General features: G+C 32.5%; 1 protein-coding gene across 6 annotated transcripts; it reads left to right on the top strand.

The window, feature by feature from the left end:
• The first annotated feature begins 13,381 nt into the window (after positions 1-13,381).
• Positions 13,382-20,222, top strand: LOC118028975 (transcription factor BIM1). 6 transcript variants are annotated; one of them, XM_035032721.2, is made up of 12 exons: positions 13,382-13,665; positions 13,824-14,084; positions 14,194-14,288; positions 15,349-15,726; positions 16,936-17,035; positions 17,127-17,260; positions 17,464-17,572; positions 17,987-18,056; positions 18,137-18,232; positions 18,346-18,785; positions 19,639-19,768; positions 19,855-20,222. In XM_035032721.2, exons 2-12 carry the CDS (start codon positions 13,939-13,941, stop codon positions 19,972-19,974), a joined length of 1,818 nt encoding a protein of 605 aa, XP_034888612.1. In that variant the 5' UTR covers positions 13,382-13,665; positions 13,824-13,938; the 3' UTR covers positions 19,975-20,222. The 6 variants fall into 6 exon arrangements, with proteins under 6 accessions (XP_034888612.1, XP_034888613.1, XP_034888616.1 ...); XM_035032722.2 differs by having other exon boundaries at positions 13,936-14,084; XM_035032725.2 differs by having other exon boundaries at positions 13,936-14,084; positions 14,208-14,288.
• The last annotated feature ends 5,173 nt before the right edge of the window (positions 20,223-25,395 follow it).

Below are 25,395 nucleotides of genomic sequence, written 5' to 3' on the forward strand. Positions count from 1 at the left end.
ATATTCGATAGTAACAATGTCTTGAATCTTTCTATGAGAATATTCATTGAACATAGATAAATCTCTTTAAGAAATTAATAATAAGATTCAAACTCTTGGATGAATATATTATTAATCACATGAAACAACATCTTAAAACTTGTGAAGATAAGATATGAAAAGGTGATAATTGAATTTAATTAGCAATATATTATATCAAATTAAGTTAAGTTTTGGAGAATTGGTTGATAGTAAAATTGGATCCCATGATATGAGCTTGACATAATAAGTTTTGCTTTGGATTGGGAAAAACATTGCGTCTATGCCAAAAAAAAAATACTCAAAATACTAGCTTCGTGATAAACAAAATGTCATTTTCCTCTTCTATTTATTTAGTTATTAATAAAACAACTAAATAATGTGAGATTACTTTAACTATTCACATGAACAATAAACCAGATTGATATATTTTTGTAATTATTTGGTTAACAACTTTGTGTCATAGCTTAGTCAATTATCACGTGTGGCTTAGTCAAGGTTATAGATTTGATTCATATTGGGAGCAAAAACAAAATTCATTATATAAATTGTCATAACCCAATTTTTTATCCTTTTATTTTAATGATTATTATTATTTTTATTTACTGAAAATGATAGAAAAATGATGAATGATGAAAAAATGATGAAATAAATGAAGAATGAATTAAAATTTGGGTTAAGAGCAACATGATTGGAAGTTTAAAGATTTAATTAAATTTTTGACTAATTTAATTAATCAAGTTAAGGGTTTGATTGGAGAATTGATGAGTTTTGAGACTTAATTAAGCTTGAAATTAATTTAATTAATCCAATTAAGGGTTTAATTGGAGAATTGAAAAGTTTTGAAACTTAATTGAGCTTTCCAAGCTTAATTAATCAAATCAAGGGCTTAATTGGAGAATTGATAAGTTTTAGGCTTAATTGAGCTTGGAATTAATTTATTCAGGGACTTAATTGAAAAACTATCAAAGTATAGGGCTGATAAGAAATTAAAACCCAAGGAACAATGTGTAAATGGTGCTGAGATGTAGGGGTTTAATTACAATTTCCTCAAGGACTGAATTGTAAAAATTCAAAATGTCAAGGATCAAAACACAAATGGCCATTAACATCAGCACTGTCATCTTCTTCACCCGAAAACAAGAAGAAAATGGATGCCTTTATTGCATTAAAATCCATGCAACCGCATGGCATTCTCTGGTTATAAAAATCAGAGAAGGAGAACCGGCACGAGGGGGGAAACACGAAAAAGCCAGGGGGGAAAAGAAGAGGGCAAAACCGAGAGGGACTAAAGGAAAAGAAAGGGCAAACTTTCGTTCCCCTGGCTTCTTCTCAAAGAAACAGAGGAGACGAACAAACAACGGGGGGAAACTAAGAGAAGAGGAAACCCAGAACAAAGAACAAAAAAAAGACACAGTGACGAACAACAACAAGAAAAACGCAGGGGAAGAACCCCCCCATCTCCTGGGTTCAAACCTCCATCACCATCGACCATCGTCTTCGTCTTCGTCTTTGTTTTCAAATAATATCACAGGCAACAACTTGGGAAAGGAAAACTAGGGAAGACACAGAAAAACAGAAATAGGGGAGCAAGCTTCCATTCAATCAACAACACCTAACATCTTCATCACCATCGTTGATGTCCTGAGCAGAGGAAGCACATAAGGAAGACCAAGGAAAGCAGTAAACAAGAGTCACCACCATCGTCACAACCGTTTTCATCGCCTCTAGAAGCAACAACTCCAGAGCTCCATCTTTAGCAGCCACTGCACCAGAAACAGGGCACTCCAGGAGAGAAATACAGGGACGAACCAGGGAAGAAAAGGAGGAAGAGAAGGAAGAAGAGAGGAAGAACAAGAGGAGGCAGCGTCGTTCGTCTAGCACAGCGTCTCCGGCTACGCCTTGCTGCACCAGGTAAGTCGTCCCTCATCTCTACCCTCTTGCATTATAATTCACGCTACAATAGCAAGTGAATTATAATTAATTCACTACTCAACGGGGTCATGCACATGTGAATAAGTTCATGCGTGCTTTAAATGGTCAGCCAGGTCCAGCATGTGACCCGACTAGGCCTGCTGGGTCCAACCTAGCCACATGGGCTAGTTGGGTCTAGACCAAAAAAATAAAAAATAAAATAAAAATAAAAAGTAGAAAAAAAAAATAAAAAATATGTATGCATAAATAAAAATAATATAAATTTATTGGTTTATTCACTGATACCAGAGTCAGGAATAAAAATACCAGTTTAAATTTATATTATTTTTAGTCATTGTATTTTATTTTATTTTATTTAGCTAGAAAATAAAAGAAAATATTAGCATAAACTAATAAACATTTAGCAATTTAAGACAAAACCAGCAATGCAGTCTGCCGGAACGTTTAATGGGTGATAATATCTTCCCTTTTATATAATCAATCCCGAGCCATAGAATCTTTGTTGACCAGTTAGGGTTCCTAGTGACTATAATACTAGGTGACGACTCCTTAAACAATATATTTTTTCCCTAAAAGAACAAGATGCCAAAAATCTGTTCATTTTCTATAATTCGAGAATTATTTTTAGGGACCGCCGCGATGTTGGGTGCGACATAGATGACAAACGTCGTTTTCCACCCCTAATAACAAGAAGAAAAAAAACTAACCCTAGCTCGTGGGCCTCGCTTAGGCCTGCATGCTTAGGCTTTGTTGTAACAAGCTCTTTGAAATTTTTTTTCCCTTTATTTTTTCCAATTACATCATTTAATGTGAGGCTTTTATTTAATTTTATCTTCACTATTGGATTGATGGTAAATATGTTTTTGTATTTTTTATCATATAATAAAAAAATTAATTCGACCTAGTGAAGTTCATAACCTAAGAACAAGATAACAGAAATCTGTTCTTTTTCTATAAATCGAGAATTATTTTTAGGGGTCGCTGCGATGTCGGGTGCGACATAGATAACAAACATCGTTTTCCACCCCTAATAACAAGAAAAAAACTAACCCTAGCTCGTGGGCCTCTCTTAGGCCCGCATGCTTGGGCTTTGTTATAACAGGCTCTTTGAGTTTTTTGTTGCCCTTTATTTTTTTTCCAATTACATCATTTAATGTGAGGCTTTTATTTAATTTTATCTTCACTATTGGATTGATGGTAAATATGTTTTTGTATTTTTTATCATATAATAAAAAAATTAATTCGACCTAGTGAAGTTCATAACCTAAGAATCGGGTTTGATGGGTTGACCTAACTTGACTTGTTTTTTTTTTCCTTTATTTTTTTTCTTTAAAACTACCTGGTAGATAAGGTCTAGCAAATTCCATGCAATTTAATTTAAGACCTGAGCCCCGTTTGTTTGCTGGAAAGTAATTTTCTTTTGGAAAGTGAATTTCAGGAAAGTCAATTATTTTTCGATATTTGGTAGAGTAATGGATAATAAGTTGAAAAATACTTTTCAGTGTTTGGTTATGTCATGAAAAATAAGCTGGAATTATAACTTATTAATATTTTAGTTTTTTCAAGTTTATTAAAATAATGAGGAACAAATCTTACAAATTAAAAAGTTGAATGAGAATGAAATTGAAAAAAAAAATTCATAAATCATCTCAAATAAAATAAATAATAATCAAAATAATAGAGATCAAATCTAAAAATAAAAAAATTGAAAAATAAAGAAATTAAAATAATAATAATTAACATTTCATAAATTATTTTAAATAAAATAAGTAACAATCAAAAGAATGAGGATCAAATTTGATAGATAAAAAATTTCAATTAAAAAATGATAAGGGAAAAGAAAATAAAAATTATAAAAATGAGGATCAAAATTAATATAAAAATTAAATTCTAAGGGATGAAATTGAAAAACAAATATTCAAAACAAAATATATATAGCAATCAAAAGTTTGAGGACCAAATTTGATATAATTAGTAAATAATATAATATTTCTAAATTTTTCAAAACTTTCAAAAAGTGTTTTTCGCTCAAAATAAAAGGAAAACACTTTTCTGGAAACCAAGCCAAATTTTCCTTTAACTAGAAAGTGTTTTCCATTGATCAATTTTTCTAATGGCAAATAAATACATGAAAATTCAGAAAATGGTTTCTAAAAGCAAACAAAGCCCTGAGCTAAGTAAAAAGTCAAATCAAGAGTTTTTAAATTTAAATCATTATACCAAGTTTAATAACAATACTTCTTATATGATCTAAATATTATATTGTTTACGTTTCAAATTTTTTTGTCCAACTCCCAACAGCGCAGGAATAGTTGATACTAAAGAGTATGATCTAGAATTGTTACATAGCTAGGTAGACCAACAAGCTATGGTTAAGTTGCCACATTCTAGTTCTCTTTATCCTACAAGATATTTAAGGAAAGAAACCTTGCATCGGAGGAAACACTCGATATTCTTCAATTGCTAATATAATCCCATGTGTTTTATACAATGCTTGGTGAGTTATGTGAAGAAAACATTGTATAGAACATCAAATCGGTTAATAGAAAGACAAACCCATTTTGCTATAATCAAATAAATGTGTTATATATATAATTTTCTGGTTAAATTATCATATAATCCATTAAAAAAAAAAATAGAGCTCACCGGACATTTTTAGATTTGTGGCCTGTATTTCACCGTGGGCTAGCTAAAATCTTTTTGATATGAAAAAAGAATGCTAAGTAAAAAACATTTGAGACCCAAATCATTAGTTTAATTGGTAATTTAAATAATATAATTAAAAAATACAACAATAATAAATAAAATAACTAAAAAAAGGTAAAAAAAAAAACCGACAAGAGCCTGCCTGCATTACCAAACAACTCTATTTTAAAGGGAGAAACAAAAAAAAAAAGAAAAAAATTTAAAAAATCCTCAGTTAAACCAGTTTATATCACAAACTCTATGACCATTGACATAAGATTAAGACAATCTCATAGAAAAAAAATGCAAGAAAAAAAAACTCAAAGACCAATTCCTAATAAATTATATGAGAACATGGTAAAATCATATAAATAAAAAGGCTAAAGTTCAATCTACAATAAATAAAATGTTAAAGGAAACAAATTAAGAAATAAATATAATTTAAAAAAGGAGAAAAACCTCGATTCGAGCCCAACCCACTCAAGATACAAAATTTTTGACCCAACTAAAATACCAGAGTGACAGTGTTCGAAAGAAAATTGAATAAAATCCTGAAACTCAATTATTGAACAATTTAATGTTTAAGGACAAAAAAAAATTAATTTAGAAAATCAACATGAAAAAATATAAGTCAACTCGAGTTAACCTGCAAACTCCATGACCATTGGCATTGGATCGAGATAAAACAAAATAAAAAAAGGAAAAAAAAAAGCATGAAGACCAGTTTTCAATAAATTAAATGTTGAAGGATGAAATTGAAATGAATAAATTAAAAAAAAACACACACAAAAAAACAAAATTCAAACCACATTAAGCTTTGAAACTAGTGACCTAGTTCATAAACCCGAGACTAATCTCATAGAAGACAAACAATATAAATAATAAAGAAAAAAATCTAAAAAAAGGAAAAAAAACTAAGGAAATTCGAACACACCTTCTAAACCTAGTAAAATGTCTAAAACTCATAATCAATGAAATTCTAGACCCGGGATGAATAAAAAAGCTTAATTCTCAACCAATTTAATTTTGAATGATGAATCATGAAAAAATTATCAATTTAAAAAACTTTCAGAAGCAAAAAATATAGCAATAAAAATAATAGGAATCAAATTTAATAGAAAAAAAAACTATGGAGGATGAAATCGTAAAGAAAAACAATCTAAAAAAATGATCACAAATAAAACATTTAAGCAACAAAAAGAACAAGGAACAAATTTTTGTTTTTTTAAAAAATAGAAAGGTGAAATTGAAAAACATATGTAATTTTATGATGCAAGTGTGTTTTTTTTTTTTTTTTTTTTAATATGACCTGGAGCATAGACCTTGCTGAGAAAAAAAGACTGACATATAAAACAATCGTAAAAATATATGGATTTTGACAAACAAAATACTGGTAAAAAAATCATATATAACAAAAATAACAAAAAATAAATCCTAATCACGAATGATATAAATTCTGAATGATAAAATTAAAAGAAATAAGTTTAAAAAAAAAAAAAAAAAAACCCCAAGAAAACCAGGGTGAACCCTTTAAGCTTGATAAAAATCTCAAACTCATAATTCATTAAATTCTAGACCTAGGTTGGATTAAGAAGCTCAATTTCTAACCAATAAATAATAAATTGTCTAGTTGAAAGCTTTTTTTGATTAAAAAACAATTTTATCAAATTATTATTCCAATAAATAATAATTTGTCTTTAGAACTATAGTAAGTTCTCCTTAACCTTTACCTTTACCCTTAGTTTTTTTTTTTTTTTAATTATACTTTGTTAACCCTACTATTTATGATGCTTCCATTGTATCATTAGTGATTTCTAAATTAAATGTGGTTGAATATTTTTTATTTGTAAGTTTTAGATTTTATCTAATTGATTGGTTATCCCTGGAGAAAACTCATGAACGAATGTTATAAATATTAGTGGCCTTTACATACACACACTCAAGACATCTTAATTAACTCTTTACAACAGAGTTGATACATAAAATTGATGAGATGATAATAATGGATGTTTAGAACAAAATTACATGTAGAATTGAGTTTAATTAATAACTTATTATAATTATTTTATTTGAAATAAAATATTAAATTATAAATTTTAATTTAATTATACTGTTTGAAATATTTGTGAAAATAATAAATTTAACTACAATCCATTATTTATATTTAACATAATAAATTTGTTGTTTTTTTTATATGAAATTAAGTTTTCTTACTTAACTCGAAAGAAAAAAAAAAAAAAAAAAAAAGACTAGACATATATTCTTAAATTGAAACAGCAGAATGCTTCTTGTTTCTTTATTTTCATCTCATCTTCCAAAAGTCAAATATGTAAAAAGGCACCATCTTATGTAGTCTTTAATATTTATTACTGGGTCTAGTCGTTGTTACTGTTATATCATACCCGGGGTTTTGTTAAAAAATAGGATTTGAGTTGTTAAAGACATTTTTCAAATATTGTTTTTAAAGTTAATTTTATTGCAGCAAATCAATCAATCTCTTATTTTATTTACTTTTGGTAATTATTTAACAATTAAATCTCATTTGAAATTCAAATCAATACATTTTAAAAAATCTCAAATATATAAATTAATTTTACCATAATAATTGAATTTAATTCTAAAAATTATATATAAAATAAATAAAATACAACAACACATGACGATTTATGATAGAATGTAAGCGGCGTAATAAAGTCTCAAATCTTCAAGGTAAATTAGTCAATTAACACACAAAATATAAATAAATAGTGAAATAACACAAGATAAAAAGGTTTTGGCGAAATAACACAATTTAAGGATATTGCAGTTAAAAAATATGACATTTCAATAATGTCACATTTGTGAACTAAGATATTTATTAACTTGCCACTCTTCATGAGCATGACATTTATAAACACCTTGATGGCACTTGTTTGGTTGTCCTGACACGAGAAATTCTTATCGAAGTACTTTTATCTTTAAGTAACCTACCAAAAAACGCAACTAGCCTGACAAAAAGAATCAATTTTAACTGGATTGACCTTAGTCGAGGGGTCTTCTAAGCCATCTCAGCTGTAGATTGGTGAAAAATACTAGATAGGAGATAGAGTACAAGGGACTAAGGGAGAGTACATAACCATGCAACACCCGCCAAACTTCATGATTTAACTCTTTACTTTTTATTTCTTGCACAAGTAGATTTCCAGACAATAAGATATGAAGCTATTTCAAAATCTAATTGATATCGTGTATCACACAAAACAAAAATCAAGGCTTTTCACTCTATTAAGCTCTCTACACTTTTTACCTTACAACTTGCTTTCTTTTGGTTCTTTAGGAACTGAAATCAACAAATCAAAGTCAGTAGCTTTCGCATCGCACTCTAATTATAATTTTCAGACTCAAGAATCAAAAAAATATACTAAAAACAAAGCAAAATAAAACTACGATTATGATTTTGCAAGTAGCAATGCAAATTCGTACGAATTGTGGACAAAACGAAGATACGAAATAAAACAAAAGCGAATATTAGCGAAAACAATTACTTGACTCCTAGATAACCCAAATATAATAGAAATAAAAATATTTAGACAAATCTAAACAATATAGATCATGTTCTCAAACTTGACGCAAATCTATCATATTACGCAATTTTTACGTAACAGAATTAAAACCCAGACCAAACGATCTTGAAACGACCTCAAATTCAATATTTAGTAATATAATACTATGAAAACACTAATACTCAATTTATAGGTCGTTCTCTTATGTCTAGGTACCTAAACCCCTTCTATGATTAGTTTGCGGCAAAATTGAACCTCCAATTAAAACCTTCAGAAACCAATATCAAAACAATCCCAAATTTAATATGTGGTGCGATCGCATAGCCAGTACTCGAAATATAAAGTTTCAATAGATTCTAAGGTGTTTTACCTAGGGTTCACTAAGAGTAGTGTTTCTGCGGCAGAATTGAAACTCGAATTAAAATCTCAAGCAAATAATATCAGAATAAGCTCAACTTTGATATATGATGCGATCTCACCCCCAATAGACTGAATATGAAGTTTAAATTAATTCCGAGGTGGTTTGCTTATGGTTCACCAAGATTTGTGTTTCTGCGACAAAAATTGAATGATCCTTCAAATTTCAACTAATCACTCTTTTCTCTATTTCTTTTTTTTTCTTTTTAATAAACTGATATGATTAGAGACAGTAACCAAATGAAATATAAACCTTTTTTTTTTTGCTTAAATGATGCAGACTCGAAGAACAAGAAGATGGACGCAAACACTGAAAAACTTAAGGGAACACTAAAGAAAAAAAAACGAAACTAACATAATGATATGACCTTGTTTCGGAGCCTAGCTTTGATACCAAATGATGCAAACCTCATGATCACGTGGTCACGCAACCCATACGCAAAGACACCAATTCCCAGAAAGCCAAGTAAATCAGGTTTGATAGGAGTGTGACACAAAGATAACTTGTACCTAGGCACCAATACTATTGGAAATGGAGACCCCTACCCAATGAATATTGATTCGTGAATGAGAAGTATAAGGATGACACCACGAAGCCAGTTGTTCTTCGATAAGTTGTTTTCAGTTCTTTAGAGAACTATGGAAGGGAGATTATCTCACCAACACACACACACACACACACACAAAGTGCGGTAAACAAAAAGTTTTATTAATCTGAATTGTCTGACCTTACATGTCTGGCTATGCCCTTATTTATAGTGACTGTAAACTAAAATAAACCCTAATGGACCCCTTATGTGGACTTATATGATACCCACTTACAATTAAACCCAAATAATATAAATAAACCCTAAACTAAGAAGAAAATAACAATAAAATAAATAAATCCGGATTTAATATCCTAAAAATGATAGGATCAGATTTGTTGCCCTTTAGAAGTCCTATATAAGCTAGGAGAATCAAATCTGAAGGTGGAATTAGTTCTGAAATCTTCTTTCCTTTTTGTAGCTAGGATGAATAAGGAATCCTTGTAAGAAAAGGATTTTGAAACATTTATGAATCCTTGCCACACTTGGAAACTATGTTGTAGCCCATTAAAGATCTTTGTAGAATTAGGAGATTCCCAAAATAAGTCGCCACATCCTCTTAGGAAAAAAATCCTAGCCAAATAGGAAGTCCACAAGTCAAAAGGAAGTAAATAACAAAACTCGTACAACCTCTGTTGACCTGTGTTTGGATGCCTTGCCGAACTCCGATTGACATGATATTTTAACCCAAGGTAGGAAAAAATGCCAGGAGACTCCACGTAAACTTTCAACCCGATCCAATGGTAGGATTGAGAATTATGACTCTTGGAGTAAAACTGGATAGTTGCACATTTTACGTCAAAATCCGAATTTGACCTTGCCTGGATCGTATCATTCCCTCTCTTCAAGATGATTCGTCCTCGAATCACCAACAAGTTGAATGGACAATTCCTTAGCCTCATTTTGAAGCCTTTAGACTTCTTTTATTGCCAACCATCGTCTCCAACAACTTTGGATGAAAGTAGCAGCCATTCTATTTCCTATTTCATCATTGCAACATTTTTTTCTACTCTCCTTCTAAAGCTTGTTGCACATTGACTGTTTCCATTAACACATCAAGTTCTTGCTTCATCTCCCCGAGAATATGAGATAGACTCTTGGATTCTTTTTTCAGAACACTAATCTCTTTATTTCTGTCCCTTTGATACCACCTCTCCTTTTGAATGCTCCTTTTCTTTTGCCATAACACCTCATCAAAATACATGAAATCCCTTCGGTTTCTAGGCCGCCGAAAACCTTCCCGATAGCCTATGGTCTCATCCTTAAAGCCACCATCACCATTATCATCAACGTCCTCCTCAAAATCCTCATAATCATCCCACTTTGGCCTTTCAACCCCACTGCCATGGTTTGATTTCAATTCAACCCCAACCTTCCTCACATCTTGGGTACATGTTCCAGCCATGTTACACACGTTCAAGCCATGTTTTGCCACCTTCTCAAGTCTGTCACACACGTTCCCCATCGTGAAATTCATTCTTTCCATCATCTTCGTCATGACTTGCATTTGAAATTTAAGTTCTACATCGGGAGGGCGTAGTGTGTTGCTTTGATTTGACATAATAGTACTTGTAAAAATTAGTTAGTGGTAAAAACAAATCCTCACATCACTCGTGTTTCGCTCAAACACTCTTAATGTCCTCACACGCTCACACCTCTCGTCTCACCTTCTTACGGTTCTTGCGAAACTGAAACCAACACCAAATAAAACCAACTTGGCAGCGCAATCCATATATATATATATATATATATATATATATATATATATATATATATATATATATCTCAAGAAGCAATAAAAACCAGAAAACAAGCAAAACAAAATTGCAATGATGTCTATCCGAAATATGAACGAAACTGAAGACTCGAACAAAAAAACAGAAAAAAATATGAAAAATGATGAAACAACACCCAGATATGTTGGATATGATGAAAATAAACTGCAAGAAATGAAAACAACAGAAAGATAGCGAATTTCAAAAGTTGACGCAAAACAAACTCGTTTACGACGAGTTAAGTCCGAATCTGGAACCTAAAGTCAATGATGTCCAATTGAGCTAAAATTTAAGATATAGTGCTCTGCCAACCCAAATAGATAGAATATGAAATTTGAGCAATTTACGATAAGGTTTGATAGACTGACGCAAAACATTATGAATCAGACCTAATTAGACCCGAATTGGAAACCCAAAGCAAGCGATATCCAATTGACCCCAAAATCAATATGTGGTGCGATTAGGGTCCCAGTAATAACAAAATCAAATTTGAGCTCATTTCAAGTTGATTTGGTAAAATTTTCCTTTGTTTAGTTTTTTATGATAGAAACAAACAAATGACATTTTTTCCTTTTCTTTTTTTTTTTTTATCTCTCTTTTTTTATGCCACTGATATATTTTGGTCAGGAACCAAACGAAATAACTTTTTTTTTTTTTTTTTTCTGATATGATACCAAATCAAAAGAAGAAGAAATTGGACACTAAGGATTTTTTTTTTTTTTTGCGGAAACAACAAGAAACGAAAATTTTAGAAGGATATAACCTAATTAATGGAGCCAAACTCTGATACCAAATGATGCAAACCTCATGATCACGTGGTCACGTAACCTACACGTAAAGACACCAATTCCCAGAAAGCCAAGTAAATTAGGTTTGATAGGAGTGTGACACAAAGATAACTTGTACCTAGGCACCAGCACTATTGGAAACGTAAACCCCCACCCAATGAATATTGATTCGCGAACAAGAAGTATAAGGATGACATCACGAAGCCAGTTGTTCTTCGATAAGTTGTTTTCAGTTCTTTAGAGAACCATGGAAGGGAGATTATCTCACCAACACACACACACACACACACACACAAAGTGTGGCAAACAAGAAGTTTTATTAATCTGAATTGTCTGACCTTACATGTCTGGTTATGCCCTTATTTATAGTGATTGCAAACTAAAATAAACCCTAATGGACCCTTTATGTGGACTTATATGATGCCCACTTACAATTAAACCCAAATAATATAAATAAACCCTAAACTAAGAAGAAAATAACAATCAAATAAATAAATCCGGATTTAATATCCTAAATATGATAGGATCAGATTTGTTGCCCTTTAGAAGTCCTATATAAGCTAGGAGAATCAAATCTGAAGGTGGAATTAGTTCTGAAATCTTCTTTCCTTTTTGTAGCTAGGATGAATAAGGAATCCTTGTAAGAAAAGGATTCTGAAACATTTATGAATCCCTGCCACACTTGGAAACTATATTGCAGCCCATTAAAGATCTTTGTAGAATTAGGAGATTCCCAAAATAAGCCGTCACATCCTCTTAGGAAAAGAATCATAACCAAATAGGAAGTCCACAAGTCAAAAGGAAGTAAATAACAAAACCCGTACAACCTTTGTTGACCTGTGTTTGGATGCCTTGCCGAACTCCGATTGACATGATATTTTAACCCAAGATAGGAAAACATGTCAGGAGACTCAACGTAAACTTTCAACCCGATCTAATGGTAGGATTGAAAATTATGACTCTTGGCGTAAAATTGGATAGTTGCACATTTTACGTCAAAATCCGAATTTGACCTTGCCTGGATCGTATCATATCGTGGTTTTAAACCATAACACCACTTAAAATTGTACATGTCACAATTCACAACCACAATATTTAAATAATTATCACGTTTTGGAACCATAACATCAATTAAATGTTGTGGTTTAAAACTCTCGATATCAAAATATTGCGCTTCAAAAGCTTGGTATTTAATTAATATTGTACTTTTGAAGTACAACAAGATCAAACTATCATTTCACTAATTTTTTTTCAAACAAAGTCATTCTCTCATATGGTTAAGTTTACAATGTTAATTTGATAAAAAAAAATTCTTTGTGGTATTAAAGGAGACAAACTATAATTAAAAAGAAATTTGATAAATTACTTAAATCAGAAAAAAATAGTTAAGGAAATTTTTCCATGGGGAATGCCAAATGCCAAGTAAATTATTGAGTTCCGTGAACTCAGTTTTGAGAATAAACAAAATAAAAAATAAAATACTCCGTGACTAACAAAACGGAAACGTTATCCGGGACCCTTAACACCGTCAGCCCCGCCGCAACGACGTTAAGAAAACGCCGTTTTTGAAATAACGGAAATACAATGAAGCATGGTTGTGAATAAGCTGTATAAAAGAAAGATCCCAAGGCAAGGAAACAGCAGGAGAGAGATAGAGAGAGAGAGAGTTTCTCCGACTTGCAGTCCTTTCTTTTGCTGCACTGTTCTTTTTGAAAGCAAGAAAGAGAAAAAATTGTAGGAAGAAAAGGAAAGAGAAACCCAATTCTTTTCTTTTTTTTTCGAAATTCAAAGGAGGTTCTTTGTGCATTTTAGTTCTCGTTGAAGCAAGATTTATATCATTTTTGGTATAGAATTTCGTGTTCGAATTCTTGTTCTTGAAGCATAAACTGGAAGAAAATTCACGCAATTCAGATCAAAGGTACTAAAACTTTTAGCTTTAATTATGAAATCTTAAACTTTTGAACTAGTTTTTGACTTCAATTATGGATAATCTTAAATTCAAAAGTTTTATAGACGTAGAATTCTGATTTACACGAATCCCCCCCCCTCCCCCTTTTAACCGTAATTCCATTGCAGAGACATCTGTGATTTGGTGTTGTTGGTGGCCAAAGTTAGTTAGTTCGTTCGTTCATAATTTAATTCCGTTTTTCTTCGAAAAGATTTAAATACTCAATTATGTTGATAAAAGTGAATGCGCCTCCGATCTCAGGCGGCGGCGCCATATCTTTTAAGAAAGTTTAAATTCCTAGCCTTCAAGACGGATCTGATATTTATTGAATTACAAGATATTTCCGCTTTGGATGGAGCTTCCTCAACAACGTCCTTTCGGAACCGAAGGTATTTTAATCACTCGTACATACTATTTTTTTTCTTTTTTTAAATTATCTTAGCCTATGAAATGATTGAAAGAAATCGTAGTGTGTTATTATTAACTGTGATTATGAAGCATGTTTTCTACAGGAAGCAAACCAACGCACGACCTTCTTTCACTGTACAGGCATTCTTCAACTGTCCAACAAGATCCAAGACCACCTTCTCAAGGTACCATCAATTTTCATCTTTAGATCTCTTAGAGATTGTTTTTAGTTTCTCAAAATGAAAGAAAAGAGTCCATCAAAGACTTTTGTCGTCGATTGGTGAGGATTTGTCGATGCACGTGACACCCAACTGAATGATGGGATCTGGGCCAGGAAAGTAGAGTGGGGCTGGGTAAATAGGCTTTGCTAAATCCGAAAAGGAAAGAGTTAGAAGTTAGCTATTAGCACCATCAGATTGGGCATTGGCATGCCGTATGGTGTTTTGTTTTCTTATGGGACCCACTTCTTAGGAGTTAGACATGATGTGACAGGTCACATGATTCACATCCACCCCTCTCTTGTGCAGGTGTCACGGTATTATTTTAGTAGAGTAACCTATTCTTTCACAAATCGCAGTCACAAACTGCAGAGGGAGAAGCAGTCCGTCGTTTTCCCGTACAGTTTAAATAAATAATTAATTAGCTAATGAGAAGTAACTCTTACGTACTTTATTAAAATTCCTCTTCACATGGTCCTTAATTTAATAATGTGTACCTATCAAAAATAGTTTCTAAATAAATGAAATATTAGGTGTCGGGTCGGAGAACGGAAGTCCTCGAGAATTACAGAAACTCTTAATTAATTTTCATATTGACGTTTTCAATATACTATAAGCTTGCTGATTGTTAATGGGAAGTTTTGACTTTTATAGTTTTTCCTGAACGAGTAGGTCAATCTTTGCATGCAATCTTCTTCAAGGCTCTGTTAATTACTCTGTCATAGTTTTGTACAGAATTACAAGTTATGTTTTTGTTTCCCTCCTGATCGAAAAAGATGGCACCATGCTTTTGGATCTGTAGTTTGACAAAAAATTAAAATAAAATTGATTTGAATTATTTCGAGTTCAGATTATTAGCCTGTTTTTTTGGCCATTTGCTGAGTTGCTAAATTAATTATTAATCATCGATCATTCCACTTGACAAAACTAACTGAGTAGTAAATTTCAGAGTATTACAGACTTGTTGGAATTCTAGTAGGATCGATTACATCTGAACAGGATCTTCCCTTTTTCCATGCTTAAACAGGTGGCTACCTCAAAACACATGATTTTCTTCAACCACTAGAACGAGGAGGCAAAACCACTGCCAAAGAAATAACCAACGTTGAGGTTTTGACGGTTGAAAAACCACCGCCTCCAGCACCACCACCTTCGGTTGAGCACATCCTCCCTGGAGGAATTGGGACGTACAGTAACAGCCAAATTTCTTCTTTCAACGAAAGAGTTCCAAACCCAGAGAACACAATATTTTCAGTAGCTCAAGACAGCAGTACAGATAAAAATGATGACAACTCAAATTGCAGTTCTTACTCAGGAAGTGGATTCACACCTTGGGAAGAATCCGCGTTGAAAAAGGGAAAGACAGGGAAGGAGAATGTGGGAGAAAGATCCAATATTATAAGAGGTACTTAATAATTATTCGTACGAGTGTGTTCTGTTTGTTTCCTTGCCGTTGTTGTGCTTTGCATGTGCATGTCCATCCCGTTCTAGCAACATACAGCCAAGGAATATGACGTTAAAAATATCGATAAAGTTTTAATGGCCTCATTTTTATTGTAACACAAGAAAAGCACAAATTAGTGAAATAGACTACATGATAATATAGGTATGACGAGCACTGGTTACCCTGGTATTTATTAGATATCGAGGGTTGGGATTTTCTTTCAGTAAAAGAATTATTTCAAATTCGTTTGGTAGCGTGAAATTTATGCCGATCTCGTGTCTATTTTTTTTTTTTTTAAATGGAAAAGCTCCATTTTAAAGTGTTTTTAGTTGCTTTCTTCGTGTATATATTAGTTGTTTGACCAAAAGCTTTTTTTTTTTTTTTTTTTTACCACCACAACACGACGTAACCTCTAGTCCTCACTCACTGACCTTTAGGCTCGAATTGTTTGGTTGTTTTTAGGCTGATTGAAGAGAGGAAAAACAAAATGCATTTACTATGATAAAAACATATTAGATTAGGCATAGGGTTCGAGTTAGTCCCGGGCATCTCGTGCTGATGTTATTACTACAGGATCAGTTTCAGTGAGCCAAGGCAGAGACCAGGTCCAACGAGCGAAATCAGCCCAAGATTGTCACTCATTTGATGGCTTCTCTCTGGAATGGTATGCTGGGGCCGAAACCAGGCAACCCATAAGGTTATTGCTAAAAAAAAAAAAACTACGGATTTGAAAAATAAAAACAAATGTGTAGATTTCAACATGACGAGGGCGATTTAGAGAAGACTTTTAATACCAAACAATGATAGCATTGCATGGCGAATGGGTCCAAGTCTTCATAATATTTTAAATGAAAAATCGAGTAGGTAGACCACGGCATGATAAGTTATCTGATCTTTAATTTCATAATTAAATAGCAATATTGCATTTTTTTTTACAATAGATTTACATAACTATTTTTGCTATAATTGCTTTTTAGCAATAACAGAATAAATTAATCAAAAATGAAAATCACAGGGCTAGAGCTCTGGGCCGAACCTTTAATATGCTTTCAGTCCATTAGTCATCGCTAAAAAGTAAAAACAAATTTACCCGCTGACAAGTATTGTTTCAAATGATATATTACGTCCAATTTATCAATGATGATTGGAAGAATGTTTGGCACGTAACAGATGCGGCATTGAAGACGGGTCAGTGGACGCCTTCAGAGAGGCCGTCACAATCTTCATCGAACAACCATCGCAGTAGTTTCAACTCTCTTTCGTCCTCACAGTCCGTCTCCTCCTCCTAATTTTTCATGTTTTTTTTATTTCCCCCTTTCTAAATCTAATGAAGGGATTTTGTTTTGTTGGTATTTTAACAGGCCAACAGGCAGGAGTAGTCCCCAGAGCTTCATAGAAATGATAAAGTTAGCCAAAGGTTGTACTTTGGATGATGATGTTGACGATGAAGAAGAGTTCCTTCTTAAGAAAGAAACCCCTTCTCCTATCCGCGAAGGTATATCTATTGTTTATATAAACAAGTGAACGTATAACAGTTATGTTGCATCCACAAACTTAAAAATTCTTTTATTTGAAAACAAAAATTGTTTTAGTTTGTTGCTGTGGCCATTGGAGTTGTATGTTTATGGAATTAATGACATTTTTTCTTTGTTTTTTTTTTTTTTTTTTTTTTTTTTTTTTTTGTGGTAAAATTTATAGGGGAATTGAGGGTGAAGGTGGACGGAAAGAGCAATGACCAAAAACCTGACACGCCTCGGTCAAAACATTCTGCAACTGAACAACGTAGGAGGAGCAAGATAAATGACAGGCATGTGTTAATTGACTTATTTGTAAAACCCTAGGATCTTTTATTCTAATCAGCTACACAACGTTGTTGACTTGTTAGAAGCGAAGTTTCGGTAAATTTAAGAACTTTAATTTGGCAAAGCAACACAACTCCACACAATCTGTTCATTATTTTTTGGACTGCTTTTATCATGAAACCCACCCGATGGATGTAAACTAGAAAAAGCCCATTATAAAGCTAATTAGTTCATCTTTTTTTGTTGAAGCAAACATAAATTAATAAAGTACTTGTTTCTCCTGAGAGGAGAAATGGTTTGGTTGGGTTGTGTTTGGCTTCATGTCCCCTTTCTGGATTGCAGGATTCCTAATTTAATTGATAATTACGACTGCTTTTGCCAACATTATGCTGCACTAAAATTTGGAAATTATCATGCAGATTTCAGATGCTGAGAGAACTCATTCCTCGTGGTGATCAAAAGAAAGATAAAGCATCTTTTCTCTTAGAGGTACAAACTTTTCTTATAAAATTATATTTCTTTTCTTCAATAAATGGTGTAAATGATGGAGTCTGTGAATCTTTTTACAGGTCATTGAATACATTCAGTTTCTAAAGGAGAAAGTACAGAAATATGAAGGATCATACCAAGGATGGAACCACGAAACAGCAAAACTGGTGCCATGGGTAAATTTTACATTACCTTCATATTTTCTAATGTTTTGTAGCCATTATGATTTTTTGAGAGCGACGCTCGTTATTTTTGCAATCTAACAGTTGATCCTCATTCGTCAAGGCAGAAAAATAATAGCAGGCCTGTGGAAAGTTCTGTTGATCAGTCTCGAGGCTTGAATAGTGGTGCTGGTCCTGCATTATTATTTGCTGCAAAGTTAGATGAGAGAAACATAACCGCTTCTCCTTCCATTAATCCTGGAGGAGCACGGAATCCAGTGGAATCTGACATGACCTCCGCTAATGCAATGGATCCCCATCCTGGTTTTACAAACAAATCAATACCATTTCCTATCTCGCTGCAGCCGAGCAGGACTGCTGGCGCAGCAGCTCAGTTTCCACCTCGACTGCCATCTGACGCGGAGAACTTGGCAAGCCAAACTCAACCTCAATCATGCCATGCCAGGTCATGGAGCACTGACGAGGCTGTTGCTAGTGATAAGCTGAAAGAAAAGGATCTGACTGTTGAAGGTGGTACAATCAGCATCTCTAATGCGTACTCTCAAGGGTGAGTTGGCATATTGCAATTTATAGTTTCAAACTCATTTGTTATGCACATATTCTTACACGTTTATTCTCTCTTGGGTCGTGGTACTGCCTGATTACCCTGATGATAGGTCAAAATATTTCAAGTACATGATAACACGTGCAAAACTTAATCACTTAAATGGTGATATGTGAAGTGCCACTTTCTTTTAGCACACTCCTTGCCTACTTCACTCTAGGGATTATAAATTACCTGCCTCTGTAGCATTATACTGTACCTGCTTATTCATGTTATACATAGCTTGTTTGCTTCTGGTAGATTTTTTTAGCAGTCTTGAAATCCGTGCAAGGGCAGAAATTATACATGAACTTTCACTTTGACATCTATGTCCCAGCTACATTGCTCTTGTAAGATGGTCAGGGGACATCCTCTTCTGACTTAGATAAGGCTCGTTGCACAATTAGATTGCTAAATATTAGAAGCACATAATGAGGGCTACTTCTAACAATAATACATGAATCGGGTCTTGTTTCTAGGATAAGCTGAACTATTTACTGAGTCTTTTCAATTCGTTCAAATTAACTCCTCTTTCTGGTTTTTGCAAATAATTTCTTTAGATTCTTTCTAGTGACCAGAGATAACATTTTTTTGCGGCATTAGTACCACCTCAATACTCATCATATGGATGGATAACATTGTATACTAGGTAAATTTAAAAGAAAAGAAAAGAAAAGAAAGAAAGAAAAGAAAGTAGTCTAGCACTTTTTTGTTGCTCACTGAAGACGTATTATGGGAAGTAGCCTTCTGTGTAGCCCTTTAAGAAGAGTAATGGTTGATATGAGTCGATAACATAACTTGTATTGGAATTAAATAGGTTGGTAAATACTTTGACGCAAGCCTTCCAGAGTTCAGGAGTAGATTTGTCTCGGGCCAGCATCTCAGTGCAGATAGTGCTCGGGAAGACAGGAAATAGCAGACAAACTGCGTCAACATCCATTACAAAGGTTTATTGACATTTTACTTTGGAGTAATTTCAACTATCGTTTCCATCAAATTACTCCTTACCTTTGTATTTTCCACTTTAACGTAGGATAATAACGTTCTCCCTAGCAATAGAGGCACAACACGTTCAAGAGTTTCAAGTGGTGAAGAATCTGGTCAAGCACGAAAGAAGCTCAAGACAAGCAAAGCTAGCGCAAGAGTTGCATAATTTTGTTCCTTTGTACTTCATTTTTTTTCTTTGTTTTGTTATCCTGTCCTATCGTGGGGGATAATTCATATCTTCTCCTGGTTTACGAACTAATTAGTTGAGCCAGAAATGATTGTACATGTAGTTGCTTTTAATTTGTTGGAATGCACAGATATCCTAGCACACAAATATGTAACTTTTCCCTTTTGTGCATTACTGTATCCGTAGAGGCTTCCATTCTAATGTTGAGAAGCGGGCTTTTCATCCAAGTTTTTCTACTCGTGAATTTTCTAAATAACTGTCAACAGTCTGATCACTCGCTTTTGTTGAGTTGCACTTGTGGCGTTGTATAAAATTACCAAAACATTCTTCTTGTTACTGTTTTATGCATATATATTTTTTTTACCATAAAATATGCATTTTTCTTGTTTTACTCATCTTTATTGGACATTAGCTATAGATGATTAAATATTCTTTACAAGGATAATTCATGATTATTAAAGGCAATATTGTAACTTGATTCATGTTGAGTCACGTGATAGACTTTTGTATTGTTTCCTCTCACCAAAAAATAAAAATAAGATAAAAAAAACTTTAATAAGGTTGTGACCATAATATGGTATTGATTTAGGATGAGGACTTCACATTTGTATTCTCTAGATAGTTCGTTGTATATTATCTACAATTTATTTGCTTAATTAGCCTATGACACTCTAAAGTTGTATTTACAAGCATGCCCTGTATTTTTATTATCCAACTATTAAATGTAATATGGTTTATGTTCAACCTCGAATTTTTTATAATAAGTATTCAGTTATGTGATTAAGATTGGTTGTTGATACGGCTTAGTATATGGTTCAACCTTGGATTTTTCATAAAGGGTTTTTATTTAGGGATACATTTGGTCATTTGAGCTTTTTTATGGATGATGGGTTCGACCCAATTCTTTTGGCGAGTCATTTGGCCAGATCAAGACAGGCTATGTATAAGATGTTTTAAGATAGCAAAGAATGTTTATTTGAAGTGTATTTTGGGTCTGAATTGGTCTCTATCAATGAATATAAGTTGGGTCACATAGGTCCAAAGTTGACTTAGGTTAATTAAGATGTTGGGATTAGATCAGATTTGTTTTGAGTTGATTTTCTAATTCTACAATGACTTAAATCATTAAAATATTCTCCTAAAATTCAAGGAAATTTTGTTCATTATTTTTCCTATTATTTAGGAGAATATTTATCAACGAAAGAGGAAGTTTTCAAATTAACAAAGGATGCTAGAGAGAGCTATCAGATTTGATTTTCTAAGCTATGAAGGATTAATTAATGATTCTCCTAGTTTAGTGACACGACCAAAAGATTGATGTTTTCTCCCAAGTGTAAGAGTGTCGAAGTAATAAATAATCCGGCAAGACCGGAGTCGAACTACAGAGAGGTTAATTGTATAAATTATAAATAACAATCATACAACAACAATAATAACAATAATAGTAATAGTAATAGTAATAGTAATAATAATAGTAGTAGTAGTAGTAGTAGTAGTAGTAGTAGTAGTAGTAGTAATAATAATAATAATAATAATAAAAAAGAGGAGGAGGAGGAGGAGGAAGAAGTTGATGAGAATTTTGAGATGGAAGATCAATGTGAGAATTAAACAATGATAAAAACAAGTGTCAAGGTTAGAGGATCCATTAATGGTATTTCAAACAAGTATAGTATAAACTCTTATTACTCAACTGGAAACCATATACAAAGGAGGTTTCAATAAGATGATTTGTCATTAATAGCTCATAATAAATTGTTAACATGATCATATTAATTATCTTATTTAAGTAACACCAAACTTTTAAATATTGTCAGGAATTCATGATGCTAACTTATGTTAACAACAAATCAAGTTCCTTTCATAGTACATGTGTAGGTAATACCATAGGTTGGGCTATGAGAGTGCCAAGAATTTGTTGTACCAAGTGTTATATAACACAAATCTAGATTAACTATTTAACATGCAAGGTATTAAGAATTAGCAAGATACAAAGATAAGACATGTTAATGTTAAACATTAAGGTCCATGTTGAGTTTACAATATACTTATTCTTACACCAGTAGTGTAACCTTTTCACCTTGACATAATAAACTTAGCTAAACATAATGAGGAAGAGAAACATAAATAAACAAAATAAGAAAATAAATAAGATACAAGTTAACTAAGTAAAGGAAAATAAATGAAAAGTATAAACAAGATATTAATGAAAGCAAAACTTAAGAATTACAAAAAAAATATATATATAAAGAGAGAGCAAGAGCAAGTTTTTGATCTGAACAACCAAGCCCTAAATACATGGCAATTGCCTCCTTTTATAGGCCAAAATTTAGAACTATTGATTTGATGAATAATTATTGAGTGGGTGGCCAACTCTTGACTTGGTGAAAATCCTTATCTTCTTGTCTGAATAAAACGTCATTGCTAGCATCAGAAATGGAACCACCTGTACCATGAAAGTTATAGGAAATTGTCTTATCTTTCCAAGAAAAAAAAATTAAGGTCATTTGGACTTCTAGAACTCGAGATATGGGCTTAAACACTGAACAGTGTTTGGGCTGCATGACAGATTTAGACTTCTCCATTGTTGCTATAATTTGGACTTGAAAATGACATTTTTAAATCTTAGACTCCACATAAAAGTTATAGGCCTATGTCTTATCAAATTTGTCCAAAAAATTGAGGTCGTTTGGACATCTAGAACTCAAGATATGACCCAATTACCAAACAATGTTCCAGTTGGACTGCACCGACATCTCTTTTCTAAGTTTGGCCCTCTATTTGTCTTTTCAATTTCAATACTTAAACTCATCAATTAATCCTTTCATTTATGTGATGGACCTGCATTTAAGATGAACGTTTATCATAAATTAAAGGTATCTTATATTATTATATATGTTATTATAAAACATGCTTTAGTTAAGGAGTTATTAATACTTCAAGTGCAAAATGATGATATAAAACCTTGATAAAAATCACTTTTAAGTACTAATCACACCCCCCAACTAGCTTATTACTAGTCCCTAGTAATCAAAGCGTTAAAATAGAAAAATAATTTGCAAATTTCACAAAGCAAGGCATTCATCATTCAACTTTCTTTAATCTATCCAGATAAACAAACTCTCATTAAATTCATATATCTGCTCAATACATCTTAAACAAGATATTAATAAACCTTTTTTTTTATGCTCAAAATATCAACATATAGTTATAGGGCTTTACTTGAAAGAAAACAAAATTTTCGTTCTAATGTTTAAGGTTAACTTCCTTGGGTTAAGATTATTATCTTTTTATTTTATTTTTAATATATACATATAACTTAAAACACAATGCATCTTTAACCCATGTAAGAAGCTTTTGGCTAATAACTCCTAGACCAGTTGGTCTTAGAGCATTAGGTGTTGAGACACCCCTACGAGCTTAGTAACTTTGGTTGCAAATACTGATACGTAGATAGTGCAATGTTTGATTCCCTTAAGCTTTTCTCCTCAACCCATATAACAAGCATCGAGCCAATAGCTCCCAAGTCAGTTGACTTTAGGATATTAGGTGTTAAAACACCCCTTTGGGCTTAATTTCTTAGGTTAGGGAGGCTACAAAACTAAACTTATCTACGTTTTTATTTATTTATTTATTTAATTACATTTATTATAATTTTTTTTTTGTTTTTTTTTTTTGCAAATTAATACTATTCCTTTTCCTTGTTGTTACCTTTAACAAAAAGAACATAAATAATATAATAATTCAATGTGCAACCCACAATCATATGTTAAAGTGTTTGTGTGAAAACAAAGGTTTAAGAATACTTATTAAATGAGTATATGAGAAGAGTCAATTGATAATAATGCGAGAGTTTGTAAACCTGAATATTTCAAGAGAAGTATGTGATAGACCTTGTTATGAATATTGCAATAACCATTGGAAAATGTTTACTAAGATGCGTCTCAAGAATCAATAAAATTCTCCCTTACTCTGTCATCCTAGTAATAAAAATTTTGTCAAATGGTTTTAATAATAGCAAAAACAGTTAATAAGTTTTTTTTAAAATTTTCAACTACTACCCTCTCCTCCCAATCAAAACGAGACATTGTCCTCAATGTTCTAAGGTAGAAAGATGGAGTATAGAAGACATCACCTGAAACAACAAACACTAACAAACCTGAAACATACTTAAACAAATATAAGAAATAACAAAACAAAATAATGTGCTATTAACAAAACCAAAAGACACAAGGTTTCATAAATGAAGGCTCAAATCCAATTTAAGCTTTTTACAGCTTTCCATAGTTGACCAATTTATACGACTCATTGAGGGATCAATTACAGGGATGGAAGATTGTAGTTGGTCAATCAATTGTTCAACAATAGCAGCAAAGATTATGATTTGTTGTACCAAAGATGTTAGAAATTGCTGTTCCACAGCTTGATCAAGAAAAGATAACAAATTATAATAAAAACCATTAACATTTAACAAACCTATAGGTTTATGGTGAATGTGCAGTTGGGCCTAAGAGAAAATATGAAAGATCTCTTCCAATGTGCCTAGACCACCTGGTAAGGCAATGAAGGCATCAACATGGTTAAACATTGTATTTATTCGATCAGACATTGTGGAGAACTATAGTTCCTTTCCAATTGTTTTTCTAATGATGTCCCCTTTTGCTAAAGCTTTGGGGACAACCCTTAAAACTTGACTGCCTCCTAAGAATGCAGCTGTTGATACACTCCCCATTAACCTAAGGCTACCTCCCCCATATACTAAATAAATCTTACTCTCAGCTATTATATCTGACCAAGATTTGCGGATTCTATAAACTCGTTTTCTTTTCCAGGACGAGATATACAAAAAACACAAATATTTTTTATTTTAAAAGCCGAGGATCTTGTCATTTCAAGACCTGTCTATGCTTGTAGAATGTATGGGTTGAGTAGAAATAAAAGGAAGAAGAATAAGGTTTTATAGATGAGAAAAAGGAAATGCAATCATATCACCTATATGGAAGCCAGCTGGAGTCTCTCTCTCTTTCTTCTCTTTTTTTTTGTCCTTTTTTTTTGTTGAAAAAAAAAACATGTGTATGTACAGGTAGTTGTGATTGTGGATCACATCTTCTCTTAGTTTTACATCCAAGAACGGCTTAAACGCTCTTTATGGGTCGGGGATAAGCTTCCCATCCAGTTTCCTTAAAAACTGGCAAACAGGGTCTTTTTTTAGTCAGATTCCTAAGACTATAATGAACATGTTCTTTATGAAAATAGGGCCATAAATCATGAATTGCCCGATGCACATCTCCACTATGATGAGACTTAAGAGTCAATAGAAGATTGTCTAAAGACTCTATATTTTGAAATAAATCATACCTTTTGACAATTTTCACAGGTTTTGCATAATGCATATGAGTCCTT

Source organism: Populus alba, chromosome 12 (assembly GCF_005239225.2).
Source record: "Populus alba chromosome 12, ASM523922v2, whole genome shotgun sequence".
NCBI classification, from domain to species: Eukaryota; Viridiplantae; Streptophyta; class Magnoliopsida; order Malpighiales; family Salicaceae; genus Populus; species Populus alba.